Raw genomic sequence first — 16,852 nt, 5'->3', positions numbered from 1 at the left:
GGGAACTAGGGATACTAACTACAGCTTCCCAATATATTTATTCCTTAATGAAATTTGTCATTAAAAATATAACACTTTTTCAAACCAACAGCTCAATTAATGGAATCAATACTAGAAATAAGAATAATTTTCACAAGGATTTAAAGTCACTTAGTCTTGTACAAAAAGGTGTGCATTATTCAGGAACACACATTTTCAATAACTTGCCAGCAGCCATAAAAAGCTTAACAACCAATGAAATTCAGTTTAAGAGAAGCCTAAAGGATTTATTGGTGGCCAACTCCTTCTACTCCATTGATGAATTTCTTAGTAAAACCAACTGATTTGTATATAAGTACAACATAACTTCTGCACAATTTCAGTGCAGTAATGTGTTCACTGAAAATTTGTGTGTGTGTGTGTGGGGGGGGGGGGGGGGGGGGTTGTGTGTAAGAATAATCTAACTTCTGCACCATTTCAGTGCAGTAATGTGTTCATTGTAAATAAGTATTACAGTAGTTGTATTACATGTTTATTACCTTATAAATAAATAGAAAACTTTTTTATTTTAAATTCAGTGCATTAGTATTTGTAAAATGACTCTTAGTGTTCATTAAAAAATGACGATCATTCCACTTGGGACCTGTGGAATGGTACATTAGCTTATTTGTTTTAGTTGTAAATATTTGTCATGTATTGTTGTTTTTCTGACATGTTCCACATCCTGGAGGACCTCCTCACTACGGATCAATTGGAATGAAATTAAATCTAATCTAATCTAATCTAAACATGCAGAATAAAATGGCCACATTAATGTGAATAATGCTGTATAGAAAATATGAACACATCAGCTCAAGATTAATCAAACTGTCTACTTTTGTGTAAAGGCCTTATTCTTATTCTTATTCTGGATTTGAAACATTGCCAAGCTTCTGATGATGCCCTTCTTCAAAGCTAACTAACACAGAATACACAAAAAACACATATGCCTGGATGGTTAGATTGTACTGGCTGACTACACTGCAGATCTACTCAGTAGGGGTTGTATTGGGTGGAGTGGGCAAGGAAGAAGGGAGGCAGGGTTGGATGGAGGGCTGACGAGAGGTAGGAAGTGCACACAATAGAAATGGGGTACCAATGAGTTTGCTCTGATGCAGGCAGGGTGAGTTGGATGCAGTGCTCAATGATATGGAGGATTGGGCTAGAAGTGGGAGTAGAAAAACAAAAAAGAAGACTGTGGAATGAGAAGAGTGTGAGTATAAGTGAGTGAAGTGCATGGCTTTGTAACAGGTTGGATGGTTGGATGTGGGTGTGGGACAATAGAGTGTGGGGACTGAGACCAAAAGGATTGCAGGATTCATTCCCATTAACTTGGTTGCTTATAGAAGCTAGTATGTGGGGGGGTGGGGGGGTGGGGGGGGGGGGGTGGCACAGGCTGTGAAGAAGACACTGAAGTTAAGTTAAACATGTTGTGCTTAGGAGTGTGTTCTGGTACTGGGTACTCAACTCTGCTCTTGGCCACATTTAGCATGGCCATTCACTCAGGTGAAAAGCTGGTTGGTAGTCATACTCACATAGAAGATTGTGCAAAACTTACAGCATAGCTGATATATGATATGACAAACAAAATTGGAAAATCCAGGATGGATGCTGAGTTTCAGATAGGTGCAACAAAAAGACTGTCACAAATATAGCTTTCAGTCTGTAAAGCCTTCATCAAAAGCAAACGACACACACAAACACAAACACAGTGTGGCTACAGTTGCCAGAGACTGCAGATTTGTGTGTGTGAGTTGCATTTGTGTGAGAGTGTGTCTGTTGTCCTATTTTGATGAAGGCAATATTTGTGACAGTCTTTTTATTGTGTCTATCTGCAACTCAGTATCTCCACTATATGGTGAGTGGTAACTTTCCTTTTCATAATTTGTTATCTTCCTTCCTGGGTTTTCCAGTATTTGATTTTTGCCTGAAGTCTTTTCTTCAATCCTAACCCAGTGCTGTTTTTTTGTTACTATTTTCTAATGCATCACTATACTCAAAGTCCGTCATTCTTTCTGTGTTTTTCTTGTCACCTTACAAACCATACTGGGTGTAGCTACAGTTGCCTGACAGTGTAGACATGTGTGTGTGTGTGTGTGTGTGTGTGTGTGTGTGTGTGTGTGTGTGTGTCATCCATTTTTGATGAAGGCCTTACAGGCCGAAAGCTATATTTTGACAGTGCTTTTGTTGTGTCTATCTGCAACTCAGCATCTCCACTATATGGCGAGTGGCAACTTCTGTTTTCATAATACTACATATGGTATGACAGCTTTCACAGTTGGTCTTGCCTCTCATAGGATAGAATGCACCTGTATGGAATTAGAATAGTATGTGGTGGGTTGGTAAATACATACATGCTCCTAATCTTCTGGCCACCCCATGAAACAGGTGCAAAGGAGCCCCAGCCACCTTTCTCTTCACCTAATACCAAACCAGTCTAGAACAACATAATCATGTCCTTTGTTAGGACCTTAGCTACTTGTTATCTTCACCAAAAATGAGAAGCATCCTAACTACAGACCTTCCCACCCATCCCAAAGTGATATTCCCCTGCCCATCCTGATCTATAAAATATGCTGATCCATCATTACAGCTCACTTGCTCCCATCCCCTTGGTACATTGGTCACACTTCTGGGAAAGATCCAATGCAAGATTTGTTCCATGCTTTCACCCACCATATCTGTCCAATTACAACGGTCGCAGGTTCGAATCCTGCCTCAGACATGGATGTGTGTGATGTTCTTAGGTTAGTTAGATTTAAGTAGTTCTAAGTTCTAGGGACTCATGACCACAGCAGTTAAGTCCCATAGTGCTCAGAGTCATTTGAACCATTTTTTTTGTCCAATTACAGGCATATCCTATCAGAGGCATGGTTACTTGGGAAAACAGTCATAACATGTACTACCTCTGCTGTAGCTCATCAGAGCCTTCTATGTAGGCATGATCGCCAACCAGTTTTCCACCTGAATGAATGACCACTGTCAAACTAAGGCTAAGAGCAGAGTTGAGCACCTAGTGACATAATAAACTTATGAACATGACATACGTGATGTAAGTGAATGCTTCACAACCTATATCATCTGTTTCATCCCTCCCAACACTGACTTCCCTGAACTACATAAATGGCAATTGTCATTAAAACATACATTTGATCCTACAATCTCCTTGGCCTCTGTCTGCACCAGTGTCTATCCTCCACACTTCTGTATCCCTGTCCCCGTGCATTCCACTTCACTTACTTTACACTCATACCCTTCTTACTGCAGTCTCTGTCTCCCTTCTCCCTCCTCCTCCTTCTTCACTCCTTCACATCATTGACACCCCACACATTCCCCTGCCTGCAGTAGATCAAGCTCATTAGTACCGCATTTCTATTTCTTGCACTTGCTGTGTTTTGGTCTCATCCAGAAGTCACTCTTACATCTAACCCTCCCCCTGCCCTCTCCTTTATCCCCTCATCCTAATCAAGTAACAGTACTCATTCACAATAAAGGTGACCAGGACAACATGATCATGTAGGAATATGTACATATGTGTGGATAAGTGTACTCTGTACTAGTTAATTTAAAGGACATCATCCAAAAGTGTATGCCACAAGTGTATAGTGAGTTGTTACCTTTAATACTTCCATTATTTATATTCCAAAAACATCTTTCCAATACCATGTTTATTCTGGATGTATTTAAAAATATTTAAGATGTTTCACTTTTATGAAGGCATTTCTTCTCCCTTCTTGATAGCGTTAACAGAATAAAATATGTTTTTGTATGAACCAAAATTTCTGAATGAATCATGAAACTGAATTCATCCATGTGATCTAAACATCAGCTTTAGCAATCTAATATTTACTCTCACTTTTACCAGTTAAAATAAATTTGGAAGTTAACTAGTAAAAGTGACCTGTACTCTTGGTCATCTTTTCTGGGGAAAAAAGTTCTGAATCTGACACTGTTCATAAATTGAAGAAGCAAACAATAAGACTGATAGCATTTGAAAGTAAACATAAATAGAATCTGACACCATTCACAAATTGTAGAAGAAAACAATAAACCTGATAGCATTTGAAAGAAAACATAAATACTTTGAACCACTGTTCAAATAGTTAAAAAATGTTACCTCTACACACTGTGATCTATTGATGGCATGATGGTTCCTCAATATGCAATATAAGACATTAGATTCCTATTTGTGGGAGGGAGGGGAATGCACGTAGTGTAAACTATGTGCAAGGAGTTAAATTCATACATTCATATCTCAGCAGACCTAAAATCAGCTGGTTAGTGACTAAAATTAAAAGAAAAAGTGGAGCTGAAATTTCATTTAACATGATACTGCTTCAAGTCTATTAAAGAGTTTCTTGAAACAAAGTTGTGCTGTTGTAATTCCAGTTTTATTAAGTGCCTAAAACAAAATTTTAATAATTAAATTCTTATATTTCCTAGTTTTTTAAATATTATGTGTAATAGGTATGTGTACTATGTGGTACTTTAACCAGGATGAATGTATGCTTTCATTATATTTTTAGTTATCATTGCTCCTCTAATTTTACTGTGTCCATTGACATTCATGAAACATACATAGCCTTAACCCTTACAAATATTTTAGAATGAGAGATCTTTGGAACTTATCTTCTTTTAAAATTCACAATGTTCAGTTGAAGAGCTCCCTAGGATGTCATAAAGTGCAAATGAGAAAAACACAAGAACACATAATGCCATCAAATTTCTGACAAGTATGTTGATAAATCAACAACCAAAATGTCACCTGAAGATGGCAGTAATTGACCATAACTTGTGGCTATTAAATATAAAGAGTTTTTTTGAACTACAGAGTTTTTTGTAGTTGTAACAGTTCAACACAGTCATTGACACTGCCTTCAAAAATGTTCATGTACAAAGCTATGTTTACCAGAAATATATAGGTATAACTGTTTTGAACTGTCATTGATTTGCCATGTATCAATTTTACAATTTACATGCAGATTTCACCTACACAATAAATAAAATTGAACTGATGAATAAATTATGAAATAAAGTATGGTAGATGTAAAGGAGATCTACCTTCCTTATCATTAAATTTTTACAAAAATTTTTGCATTTATGGAACACTTCTGGGAATGCAAATGATGGAAGGATCAGCAGTTACTTTTACTCCTTCCATTATTCTCATTGCTTGTGATATTACAGAACATACTTAAACAATGGAAACTTCAGGTAGGAACATCAACACTGTAAGAAAAGATAGATTGCTACTTACCATAAAGAAAACATGTTAAGTTGCAGACAGGCATAATTAAAAGACACTTGCACAAAGCTTTTGGCCACAGCCTTCATCAGCAAAAGAGAAACACACACCAATCGTACACTCAAGTAAGCACACCTCATGCACACATGACCACCTACCAAGCTCGCGGAGTTGGTGGCCATACGCGTGTGAGGTGTGTTTGCTTATGTGTATGAATGGTGTGTGTTTTGCTGATGAAGACTGTGGCCAAAAGCTTTGTGTAAGTGTCTTAATTGTGCCTGTCTGCAGCTTAAAGTGTCTTGTTTATGGCAAGTAGCAATCTATCTCTTCCTACATTGTTCAAAGGGCATACTTAGTAACAAAAATATATAGAGGCACAGAGGATCTTATTTGTGTTATCACAGCATCAATAGTCCCCACCCTCTGCTGATGATGTTCCAGATAACTTGATGACTTTGTTCTCGTAACATAGTTTTTTTCTAGGTGTGTCTACTGTTGATAAGACAGTGCTTCGCTACAGATTTTGACATCTCACTTTCAATATATGAAGCTACAAATTATATTTATGACACTATAGATAGAAATGAAACATGAGCCACATACATAAAGAAAAATTCCTAAAATGAACATATTGTTGTTAGTTGCTAAATTTTATTCACACCAGTGTATGCAAACTGCCACTAATCAGGCAAACTTAATATCAAAAGGTACATTAGTTATACAGCACAGAAATTTGGTTGTGCAAATAAGAACTCAAAATAGTATATTATAGTGATAAAATTATCTAAATCACAATTAATATCTTGTGGAAGAGAACTTACAAAACGGATGTTGTTACATTCTTAAATATATCATATAATGAGAACACAAGATCAGGATAAAGTATAAGGCAGGTCTAAATACTGTCATTATATTGTTATAATACCTCCACACTCTGAAACACTAGCAGTTAATTTTATAAAATATTTACAGACAAATAAAATGCATTTACTTTTTATTACCTTTAATGTGTAAATTCCTTCTAATAGTATTCTCCAGAATTCTCCTCTTTGTGTTGTGTTGAAGGTGACATTGCGTCCAATTAATGAGATTCTTGCTCCAGGTACAGCAATTCCAGTATCACCATCAATTACCACACCATGAATACCCTGGTGAACTTGCTCAATAAACTGAAGAAGGGGCTGCAAAAATTGAGAAGAAATGAAGCCTTGTGTAATGGTTGTGAACTAACCTAATGCCTGTTTCTGTGGCAGTAAGCATTAGGGTCTACTGCATTTGGAATGTGGTAATTTGCAAAATAAGTAATTTAGTTCAAAAAACTGCTCTTGAAATAAATCAAACAATGGAAACTCCAGGTAGGAATATCGGCAAAGTGAGAAAGGACAGATTGCTACTTACCATAAAGAAGGCTCATTAAGTTGCAGGCAGGCACAATTAAAAGTCACTTACATAAAGCTTTTGGCCACAGCCTTCATCAGTAAAAAAGAGGCACACGCCGTTCATACAGACAAGCAAGCACACCTCATGCACGTGACTGCCAGCTCCAGCATCTCAGGCCATAATGCATTACTGATGAAGGCTGTGGCCAAAAGCTTTATGTAAATGTCTTAATTGTGCCTGCCTGCAACTTAACAAGTCTTCTTTACGGTAAATTGCAATTTGTCTTTGTCTACATTGTTGCTTTTAAAAACTTTTCAACATTATTTTTTATAAACAGTTTTTATCATCCTTCACAGGACTAAATATTATTACTCAAAATCATTATCTAAAACTACCTAACACTATTTCACTACACAGTTCTCATTTGTGAAATATTTTAATGAAATAACAGTATTTAAAATTTTGATACTTGATATATTACATTCAACAACTTTTTACTGTCGAAATAGGCAAATTCTGAGATTGTACAAAACCATGAAGAATGAGAATCCATGTAAGTACTTTCAGCATTGCTTTCATATGGAATATCATACTACTGCCTACAAAAAAATTGTGCATGTCATTTTTGATTATGCAGTTTGTCTCTATCACTGTGCAGAATTGAAAAAAAAAATAGCAGTTGATATTGGAACTTTGAGCTTTTTTGACAATTGCGTAGGACGGGTTAACACAGTTGTCAATTACAGTTTACAGCAGCCATTTCAGGTCTGAATTAACAGACTGGACTAAGGCCAAGACTTAGAAATCAGTGAAAGATTCTTGTGATGCTTTGTGTCTAGTAGTTTCAGTCTAGACATCTCCATTAGCTTCAATGCTCTGAAGGCTGTGAGCAGCAGCACTCAGACAACTCAATATGTTGAGAACAGTCTGACAGTAAAGTGAGTAAGGTAGTCTAGAAATAAAAACAAAACACTTGAAGATCTTATTGGTAAGCTGTATTCATGAAAGATAAATATTAGAACTGGTACAAAAGTCAATTAGTGAGTTTAACATGGTAATGGTAAAAAATATTTTTAGAACTGGTGCAAAGTTCAGATAAAAGCACCTGTGATTGAAGTTCTTTGGGAAAATATCTTCGAATCAAATATAATGTGACTGAATTGGTGTGCAGGTAACCCAGCCTTAATTATTCAGTTTAGAATGCTAGGAATGGTACAAGAAATACACCTTAATGGTCTTACAACAAATGAAACATTACACGCAAATTTCCTGAGGACCCTGTTGAATAACAAAAATGGAATAAGCGTAAACATAGTAACAGAAACTGAGCTCAGCCTGTAATGTCTGAGGATGAAAGTTTCCCTCATTGTATTGACCTGGATATTGTACAGAAATATCTACTAAAACTGAGACTAGAAATGTCTGTTGTAAATGAGTGCTGTATTCAGTGCACTTAGAAGCATGAAAAAATTGTTTCTGATAGTTTGCAGGATACCAACACATACCAGTTTTAAAATTCATTACCAGTAAGTAATTAGAAAATGTACTAATAAGATTTGCTACAGATGAGAGTGAAGTATGTGGTAATTAAAATACTGATTTCATCTCAGTTACTACTGATCAAGGGCACTTAGTGTTGCCAATGTCCAGCTTTGATGTCTCCCTAAATTAACATTACGGGCCCAGACAGAAGGACACAACGCAACAACAACTGGTATTTTTTTTTTCTAAACACAATTGTCTCATAAAATAGATGTCAGCCTCATAAAAAATGATCTGTCTGAACATGATACTTCAAATGGCATTAATAAAGCTTCCCTAGCAACCAGATTTAGCCAACGTGGTAAAAGCACAGTTTCACTGAATTATAAATGCTGTCTTAGTCACAATATTCAGAGAAAATTAACTAAATGAGCAGTGAGGAAAAATGTATCACAGGTAGACAATAGTTAAGAAATTGAATTATTTCCTGAAAATATTATTGCAATATTATGAATCCAAATTTTCCTTACAACAGCCCAAGAAAAGTTACAGGAGAAGCAAAGAAAATAGGTACTTAGCATCTGGAATCAAAAATCTTGTTCCAGGAAAACAGAGCTTCATTCAGTGCAAAGGATTAACTCTAATCAACACTTTGAGGTGGGGGGAAAAATGCTATAGGCAAAAAAATTCAAGATTTCAGTAGCAAATCAAAGGCTGTGAGGAGAATTGTAAGGCATGAAACATACAAAACATGCTCTGCAGATCATATTCAACTTGCCAATGAAAGTATTAGCAAGACAGATGATGCAAAATTCAAAAACTTTGCCACTGAATTCAATGAATTCTTCCGAATAGTAGCTGAAAACATAGACAGATGAAAACTGATTTTCAAAAGCATTTGGTTTACTTAGACAGGTCTGTGTATCCCACCAGCAGATATAAGTTTTGCTAAACCTGCTGTTTAAAGGATCACAAAAATCATTAGGCCATTGAAAAGCAATAACTCTTTTCATTACGATGAAATTTCAAGCAAAGTAGTACAATCTCACATTAACTTGATAGTACTTCCTCTTGAATTAATCATGTAACCAGTCTGTGAGTCAACGTGCATTTCTGAAGTGCTGAAATATGATTTTTATGAAATAATATATACTGCAACAGTCACTCACTGAAATAGTTCATTGTTATGTACCTTATTGGCACACCCAGCAAAGGAAACTAACCTCACTTCATTTTAATTACAATGTAACAGTAACTGTAAATGCATCTGATGATGGCAACGTGGTATCAAGATGTGTTGTGCTAATGAAATTTATTAATTATTTATAATTGAATATAAACAGTAGCATCTGCAATAATATAAAAAATAAATGAAAAGAAATTTAAAAAATAAGTAAAAAGTTAAAAAATGTTTTTTTTGCAATTGTGACTGTTTAGATTCAGTTTTAAATGTATGATTTCATAATCTCAGTTCCAGCAGAACTAAATAAAAAACAATTATGCTGTTGTCATATGAGTATATTGTAATGCTGCAGTCTTCAATTGTGTAGATAATAAAACACTGTCATATCCTAACTTTTAATGCCTAATACAGGGCAGTTTCAGTTCAGATTCCTTGCATATTGTTGGTATTGAAATTAAAACTATTTATTTAATTTTTTTGAACTTATTTTGCAATTCAACAGTAAATTCATGATGCAGTTACTCAACAAATGAAATGTTACCACATGACATTTAATTTCTAAAGTACCGTAGATGAAATTTCAGTCCAGTTGCCATAGATACTAGTAATGCTGTTATAATCTTCAGTTTTAGATATGATTTTACGCAGCTCCTCATGCTAATCTATTCTGTGCAAGTCTCATTATCTCTGTACAACTATTGCCAACTACAGACATTTGAACTTGCTCACTGCGTTCACATATTGGTCTCCTAAAATTTTAACTCCTTTTTCTATGACAATATTAATTATTCCTTGATGCCACAAGTCCTATCAATTTATGAATTCTTATAATCAAGCTATGCCATAAACCTTTTATCTCCCCAATTTGATTCTATAACTCTCAATTGGATAGCCGATACATCCAGTTAATCTTCAGCAATCCTTCTGTTATTGTCAGTTATTTTATTGCCCAAACTGCAAAAATCGCTGTTACTTTCAGCTTCTCATTTGCTACCTAATTCCTCCAGCATCTAATTCTTGCAGCATAACCCTTGTATCACTTTTAAAGATATTACTTCCTCCTGCATACATCTCATGAAATTACCATGGTGAAAATACAGAGGCTTACTAACAACCATTCTTCCCACATGCCATTCCTGGGTGGAACAGGGTAGGGAGGGAAGAGTTAGTGGTGCCAGAAGTACCCTCTGCCATATACTGTCAGGTGGCTTGCCCAGTATTTCTGTGGATATAGACATAGATGATTTTCAATCTTATAATATGTTTTCAAGAGGATTATTCATTCCATTTAACTGCACTTCAAAGTCCTTTCATGGCTTTGACAGTATTATAATTATTTCTTCTTCTTGAACATTAATCCCTTTCCTTTTTCATTGTCCAATTTAATGACTGAATTAAATGGGCAATAAGTTACTATTCTGTTTCACTCTTATGAATGGCAATATTATGACAAGGGTAGATTGCTATTCAACATATAGAGGAAAGGTTGAGTTGCAGACAAGCACAACAGAAAGACTGCTATTTATGTGAGCTTTCAGTCAAAAGGCTTTCTTTTAATGTACAAAACACACACACATTGCACAAGCACAAATTGTCTCTGGTCACTGAAGATGGACTGTGAGAAATTTCAGTAGTGAGGGTAAGGCAGTGGCTGGGGTGGGGATGGGGAGGGGGAGGGATAGCAGGATTTGGGTGGGGGAGGGTGTGGTGCTCCTTGTGGGAGCATGCAGGGAGGTGGTGGGGGCAGGGTAGTGCTGCTAGGTGCAATTGGGTGGTTTGTGTGTGTGTTGGGGGGGGGGGGAGGAAGAGGAGGGGGATAGGAGGGAGCAGAAAAGGAGACAGATAGAGGAATGGAAAAAAGAGAGACTAGTGGGTGTGTTGGTAGAATGGATAGCTCTGTAGTGCTAGAGTCAGAGTAGTGAAGGGACGATGTGGACAAAGGACACTCTTCTCTGTGTTACTATCTCCTTTTAATACACTCCAACTCATAAAATTTTTGTATGGTTTCTCTAAAGCTTACTTATTACCTTTCATTCCTAATGACTTCAGAATTTCAATAAATGTTTTCAAGCTTAGATTGTCAAAAACTTTTTCTTCCTTTATCCTAAGATTGTACATTCAGTAATTCCTCATGTACTCCCATGTTTCACCTGAACCCAATATTATCGTTTCTCAGATTGGTTTTCTACAGTTCTGTCCTTCAGCAGATAATTCATGCCAGTAGTTTGCAACCATGAGTTATTAAAGTAATGGTTTGTGATACTGACACAGGTCAGCATAAAAATTATCATAAAATTTTAGAACACCATTTTATTGCAACTAACCTCCTTGTTGCTATTCCACAATCCCTCCAATTGACTTGCTCTTGGATATTTGCAGCATGACAGTTCCAGTGTAATTTCAAAACAGTCATGCTTAAAATAATTGTAATCTTGCATGCCACCTGTTGAAAAAGTTATACATGTCATTTCAATTTATACACTGTTTTGTGATGTTTTCCAGTGCGCAAACAACATAAAATATTGATGTATCATGTACATTTTCATAGAAAAATATTTTCAACAATTTCACATACCTGTAAGAGGATACCATGCTGCCCCATTAGTTATTCCATGTTCAAATACTTTATATCTATCACAGTGGGTATTATGCATTGTGGGATGAGTGGCAGCATACTTGTATGCTATGTATTTAAAAACATCATCATCAGGAGTTGGAGATTCCTCATGCATACGTCCAGTAACTATAAAATCAAAATTAAATATGTTAATAATGTTAGCAGGGTCTCTGAAAGTGAGTATCAGAAAGAGCTAGTATAGACGGGCACAGGTCACTCTTCAGGCATATTTATTTCCTGTTACACTATATTCAATCTCTGGGCATACTCATAACAAGTTTGAATATCTATGTATAAAAGTGCCACAAAGTTTCCTTGTCTGCTATTATATACTCCTAATTTGTTCCTGTGTATCTGTTCTGTCAATTATTTGGTAGTTTTGTTTTGTAGTTCTTTCCTCTAACATCCTTAAAAATTCACATGTGGCTCATATCCAAATGGATGCTTCCAGGATAAATTTTGTACTGAATGATGCTATTTCTAAACGTATTTTAACTTAAAATTGACATTTCATTGCTGGTCATTGAAACTGCACCATCATGAAGGTGGGAGGCAACAAACACAAAAATAGCATGAAGTGAAGTACATGCTTGGATGTGTGACTGATTAATGTTTCAGCACAACTGCAAAAAGTAGGGAGGGGGAACACTGTCCACATTCTGCACAGAGGGAAAAATTCAACAGCGTGTTTCTCGTTCAGGAACTGCAGAGAGAGATGTTGTTTGCCTAGCCTTACAGTAGTGTACAGTCAGATCATTTACCTTGGCTCAGGATGTGGGCCTGTTTGGAACCAGATATTTGTTTACATGGACTGTGCAATGACATCTAGAGCACCAAGGACTGTCAGCATGGTGATCACTGTTGCACTCTCTTGATGCAGCAGTAGACAGTGGTGCCTCCAACTACAGAATTGGCTAAGGAATGGCATCACATTGTTTTTTCACATGTCTTCATATTGTTTATAGCATCACAATGGAGGTATGCATTTGAGGAGAGACTGAAGAGAATGAACATTGCCAGCTTGTATTCATCATTGTTATATTGCCCCAGCACCTGTATGTCAATCTTTTTAGAGATGGTTGTGGGACTCAGTTGTTCAATACAGAATGTCAAATGAAACACCTTTTTGCCATCTAGTTTCAAACCTTATTTTATTTGGCAACCAGGTTCAGCCTCAATATAGTGTAGTAAAACGCTGAAACTGGTTGCCAAATAATATAAGCTTTGAAACTAGAAGGCTGAAAGGTGTTTCATTTGACATCCACTATCATCTCCGCATTGCACAGTCAATAATTTCGATAGCAGCCATTACATTTATGACATGTTAAGACCAGAGGCTCTGCCTCATCTTCCAGTTCTCCATGATGTTGTATATTTCAACAAGATATTGCAAGACTGAATGTTGCTCATGCTGTCCTGACCTACCTCAAAATGGAGTATTTTCAACTGTTGTCCTGGCCAGTGCATTCTCCAGATCTCTGAACTAATGAAAACATATGTTCGTGGATTGCTGATTGGCTATTTACTCAACACAGTTACCTCTGATCTACATAGCTGTTACGTTTCTGACATGATGAGGAGGTCAGAGGCTGTGCCCTATCTTCAATGTCTCCACATGTTGGCCATACTGTCCTGACCTTCTGCAACACAGAGAGTGTTCAACTGTTGCTCTGAACAGCGTGCTCTGCACATCTCTCACCTATGGAAAACATCTGGTCATGAATTGCTGACAGTATGGCATGCTTATACTGGCCAGCCACCATGACTGATGTACTTTAGTGTAGAGTTTAAGAAGCAAAGAATGATGTACTCATATTTCTCAACCAAGCTCATTTGGTCTCAATGCTCAGCTGGGTTAGACTTGTTGATGCTGCCACAGGTGTAGCTCTTTGCACTAATTTTCACACCTTGTATGACTCCAAATCACCAAAAAATTTAATAATGTATTCTTCCTACTGTCATTTTGTTATTAATCCTGGTGTTTCACTTTTAATGACCTGCAGTGCATTTTGTGCAATATCAATTGACAACTTCAAACATAGCAGGATAGAATATTTTTGCTATCACTGTTATCACTGCTAATACAAATATTTTTCCCTTCTTTTTCTTAACTGATACATACACAGTATTTACCTGAAATGTCAAAATTATTTTATGAAATATATTTTTCTAGTACTTGTTTAGAGAGTGACTTATGTTTGACTGATTACAGTCACATAAATATTATGTATAGAATCATTATACTTAGGGAAATATTAATTATTAAGATTCATATCCACTTGAGAGTTTAACCACTAATAAGTGTTTGTTTCAGAAGTAGTAATGATACATAATTTTAAAGCCCTATTTTCCTTCAGTGTAATAAAAATTTTATCTTCTTTCAAAAATTTTTACTTTAGGAAATCTTACTATTTAAAAGTGCTGTTGTCAAAAGAAACAGTGTGTAAAACTTTTGAAGATTCATAATTGACATTTTACAGCCCTAAATTATCTGTTAGTGAAGATATATATGATTCCTGAGAAAGCATGATAGCGTAGTTAATTAAATATTTCAAATACAATATTTTGGTTCTAGAATAATCTTTGGGGTCTTTGTTAGAAAACCAAGGAGAAATGAGCATGTCTAAAAATATACCCATCAAAGTAAGACCCAAGATCAGAGCCATTAGAAGAATATACAGCCAATAACTGAAGAAACTAATAGACTTGCTTTTTTAAGGAAGCACCATTGAAAGTCAACGTTAGGTCACAGTGAAGTCCAGTTGTTAGGCAGTCATCATTCACAATCTGGAATTCATATTGCTAGCTCACCTATGAGTTCAGTCTACCTCTGTTTCTGTCTAGTTACAACTGTGATAATTCTTCTGGTTTATCATGTCTTCTATTGTCAATTACTGTTAAGCTACCATCAAAGTTAGTCTCTGCTAGTTACAGCTGACATGGCTAAACAGCCTGTAGTAATATTGTCACATCTATAAATTTGTTAGACTGCTTGAAGTCACTGTAGTGAATTGATTTCATTTTGGGCAAAATAATGAGCAGTACAAAATGCAAGCTGATTCTCATTTTTGAGTTCGTGGAAGTAACTGTGCATTGACTACAGTTTACATTTGGGTAGTGTCAGTTTGGTTATTTCAAAAAATTATCAATATTTATTTACTGATCAGTTGAGGAGACAATATACAAGGTACAATGCTCAGTAATCTTACACAAACATATGCAGCAGTTTTATAGTTCCATTCACCATTTTTACTACTGTTTTGAAAAATATTCCCAAGAATGAATATTAGAAAGTGCTATACCCAAAATATTATTCAGAAGTTTTATTTATGTTTTACAGATGTTATATTCATGTTCTGTAGAATATATAAGAGCTACATTGTATATGAAAATGTAAAGGTTTCAGATTATCACATATGCAGTGGTACCTTGCTAAAGTTGTTTCTTAATACAGTTACATTGTCAGGAAACTGCAGTTCTGTCATAAGCACTCTTATTCTTCTTATAAGTCCCCTCCCCTCCCTCCCTCCCCCCTCCCTCCGCAGCATGTTTGAGTGTGCACATACCCACTTACATTCTGATGAGGAGGAACACAGACTTCTGAGTACACTCATGTGTTCATTCCAATATTTGATTGATTGATACATTCATTTGTCTGTATAACAATACAAATTGTTTGGATGTCGTCAATTGCGTCAATTTGTGCATATAACAGAATATTGTTTACAAAAGTGGTAGCAACTTGAGAAAGTGACACCTGTGAAAAATTATTGAATGTTTATTAAAATATTGTGTATAATAAATTAATGTGATTTGGTATTTAACAATGTGACATTGTCCAGCTACTGACCTAGGAGTTTTTCTGATTCTAACGAAACAAATATTTTTCTTGATCCCTAATTACCTGCTATGAAGGCTAAACACACCAAGACAAATCACACACATGCAGCTGGTTAGGAACAATGTAAAGTGACAGCACTCAAGGCACTATAAATAATTTAAAGCATGGAAGTGCAAACACACAACAAGGCCTGTGACTTAAATTAGAAACAAGGTGCCATAATGACCAAAATAAAAAACACTCCTCTGTGATACTGTCACTAAAAAGTTTGTGTTTTCTTGCTTGTGAAAGTCTACACCAACTTAAGCAGCAAAAAAAACTAAAACCACAACAATATGGCGTTACTGTAGTGCCAGTTAAAACAGAAATGTGAAATAATAATGTGGTCACTAATGTGCACTACATCATGCTGTAAAAAATTAAAGTATAGAACCACCAGATAAGTTTCTCCAGATGGCTGTTATGTCCTGTCCTTCTGCAGACTGGTTCAAAAGTGCAAATGCAGCATCCCAGGCTGAAGACAAAATCAAAAATTATCTTGTTGTGGCTAGTGCATGTCTTTGATCACCGTGTGATATTTGGAACATAAAGAAATTAGTACACTAATAAACAGTTGTCAAATGTGTACACACAGGGAAGCAGTATACTAATAACCTGAATTTTTGTAAGTGGATATTTAATCACTGATACAAAAGTTTATGCAGTAGTGAATGGTCATCTTGATCATGAGCCAACACTAGGCATACTAAACAACTTATATAATTACAACAATATGGTATCAAGGAAAACAGTTACAGTTTTTAATGAATAGACAACAGAATGTTTGAAGAGAATCTTACAGGAATCTGATTGGAGGGATTTATATATTGTGACAGATGTCAATTTCAAATTCATTCTATTTACAGATGAGTTTCTGTCAAACTTTAATAGCTGTATTCCCAAGAAAAGAGTAATGCATGGTACTAACAAGACATCGAAAAAGCCCTAGACTGGACAAGGAAAAGGAAATTGTTTGAAACGGTTATAATATATGGAGAAGTAGAACTGATTACATATTACAAGAAATGCTGAGCTGTGTTAAGAAAA

General features: G+C 35.9%; 1 protein-coding gene across 2 annotated transcripts in view; it reads right to left on the bottom strand.

The window, feature by feature from the left end:
- The window catches only part of LOC126173353 (carboxypeptidase D-like), a 151,310-nt gene that overhangs the window by 4,772 nt on the left and 129,686 nt on the right, over positions 1 to 16,852 (bottom strand). For both annotated transcript variants that reach the window (XM_049920950.1, XM_049920951.1), the window contains exons 6-8: positions 11,884 to 12,051; positions 11,633 to 11,751; positions 6,265 to 6,444 (exon numbers count right to left, since the gene is read on the bottom strand). In XM_049920950.1, coding sequence (XP_049776907.1) covers positions 6,265 to 6,444; positions 11,633 to 11,751; positions 11,884 to 12,051 — 467 coding nt within the window. The remainder of the gene's footprint in view (positions 1 to 6,264; positions 6,445 to 11,632; positions 11,752 to 11,883; positions 12,052 to 16,852) is intronic.

The sequence above is a fragment of the Schistocerca cancellata genome, chromosome 1, assembly GCF_023864275.1.
Source record: "Schistocerca cancellata isolate TAMUIC-IGC-003103 chromosome 1, iqSchCanc2.1, whole genome shotgun sequence".
Lineage (NCBI taxonomy): Eukaryota > Metazoa > Arthropoda > Insecta > Orthoptera > Acrididae > Schistocerca > Schistocerca cancellata.
This window is presented reverse-complemented; position numbering and strand designations above follow the sequence as displayed.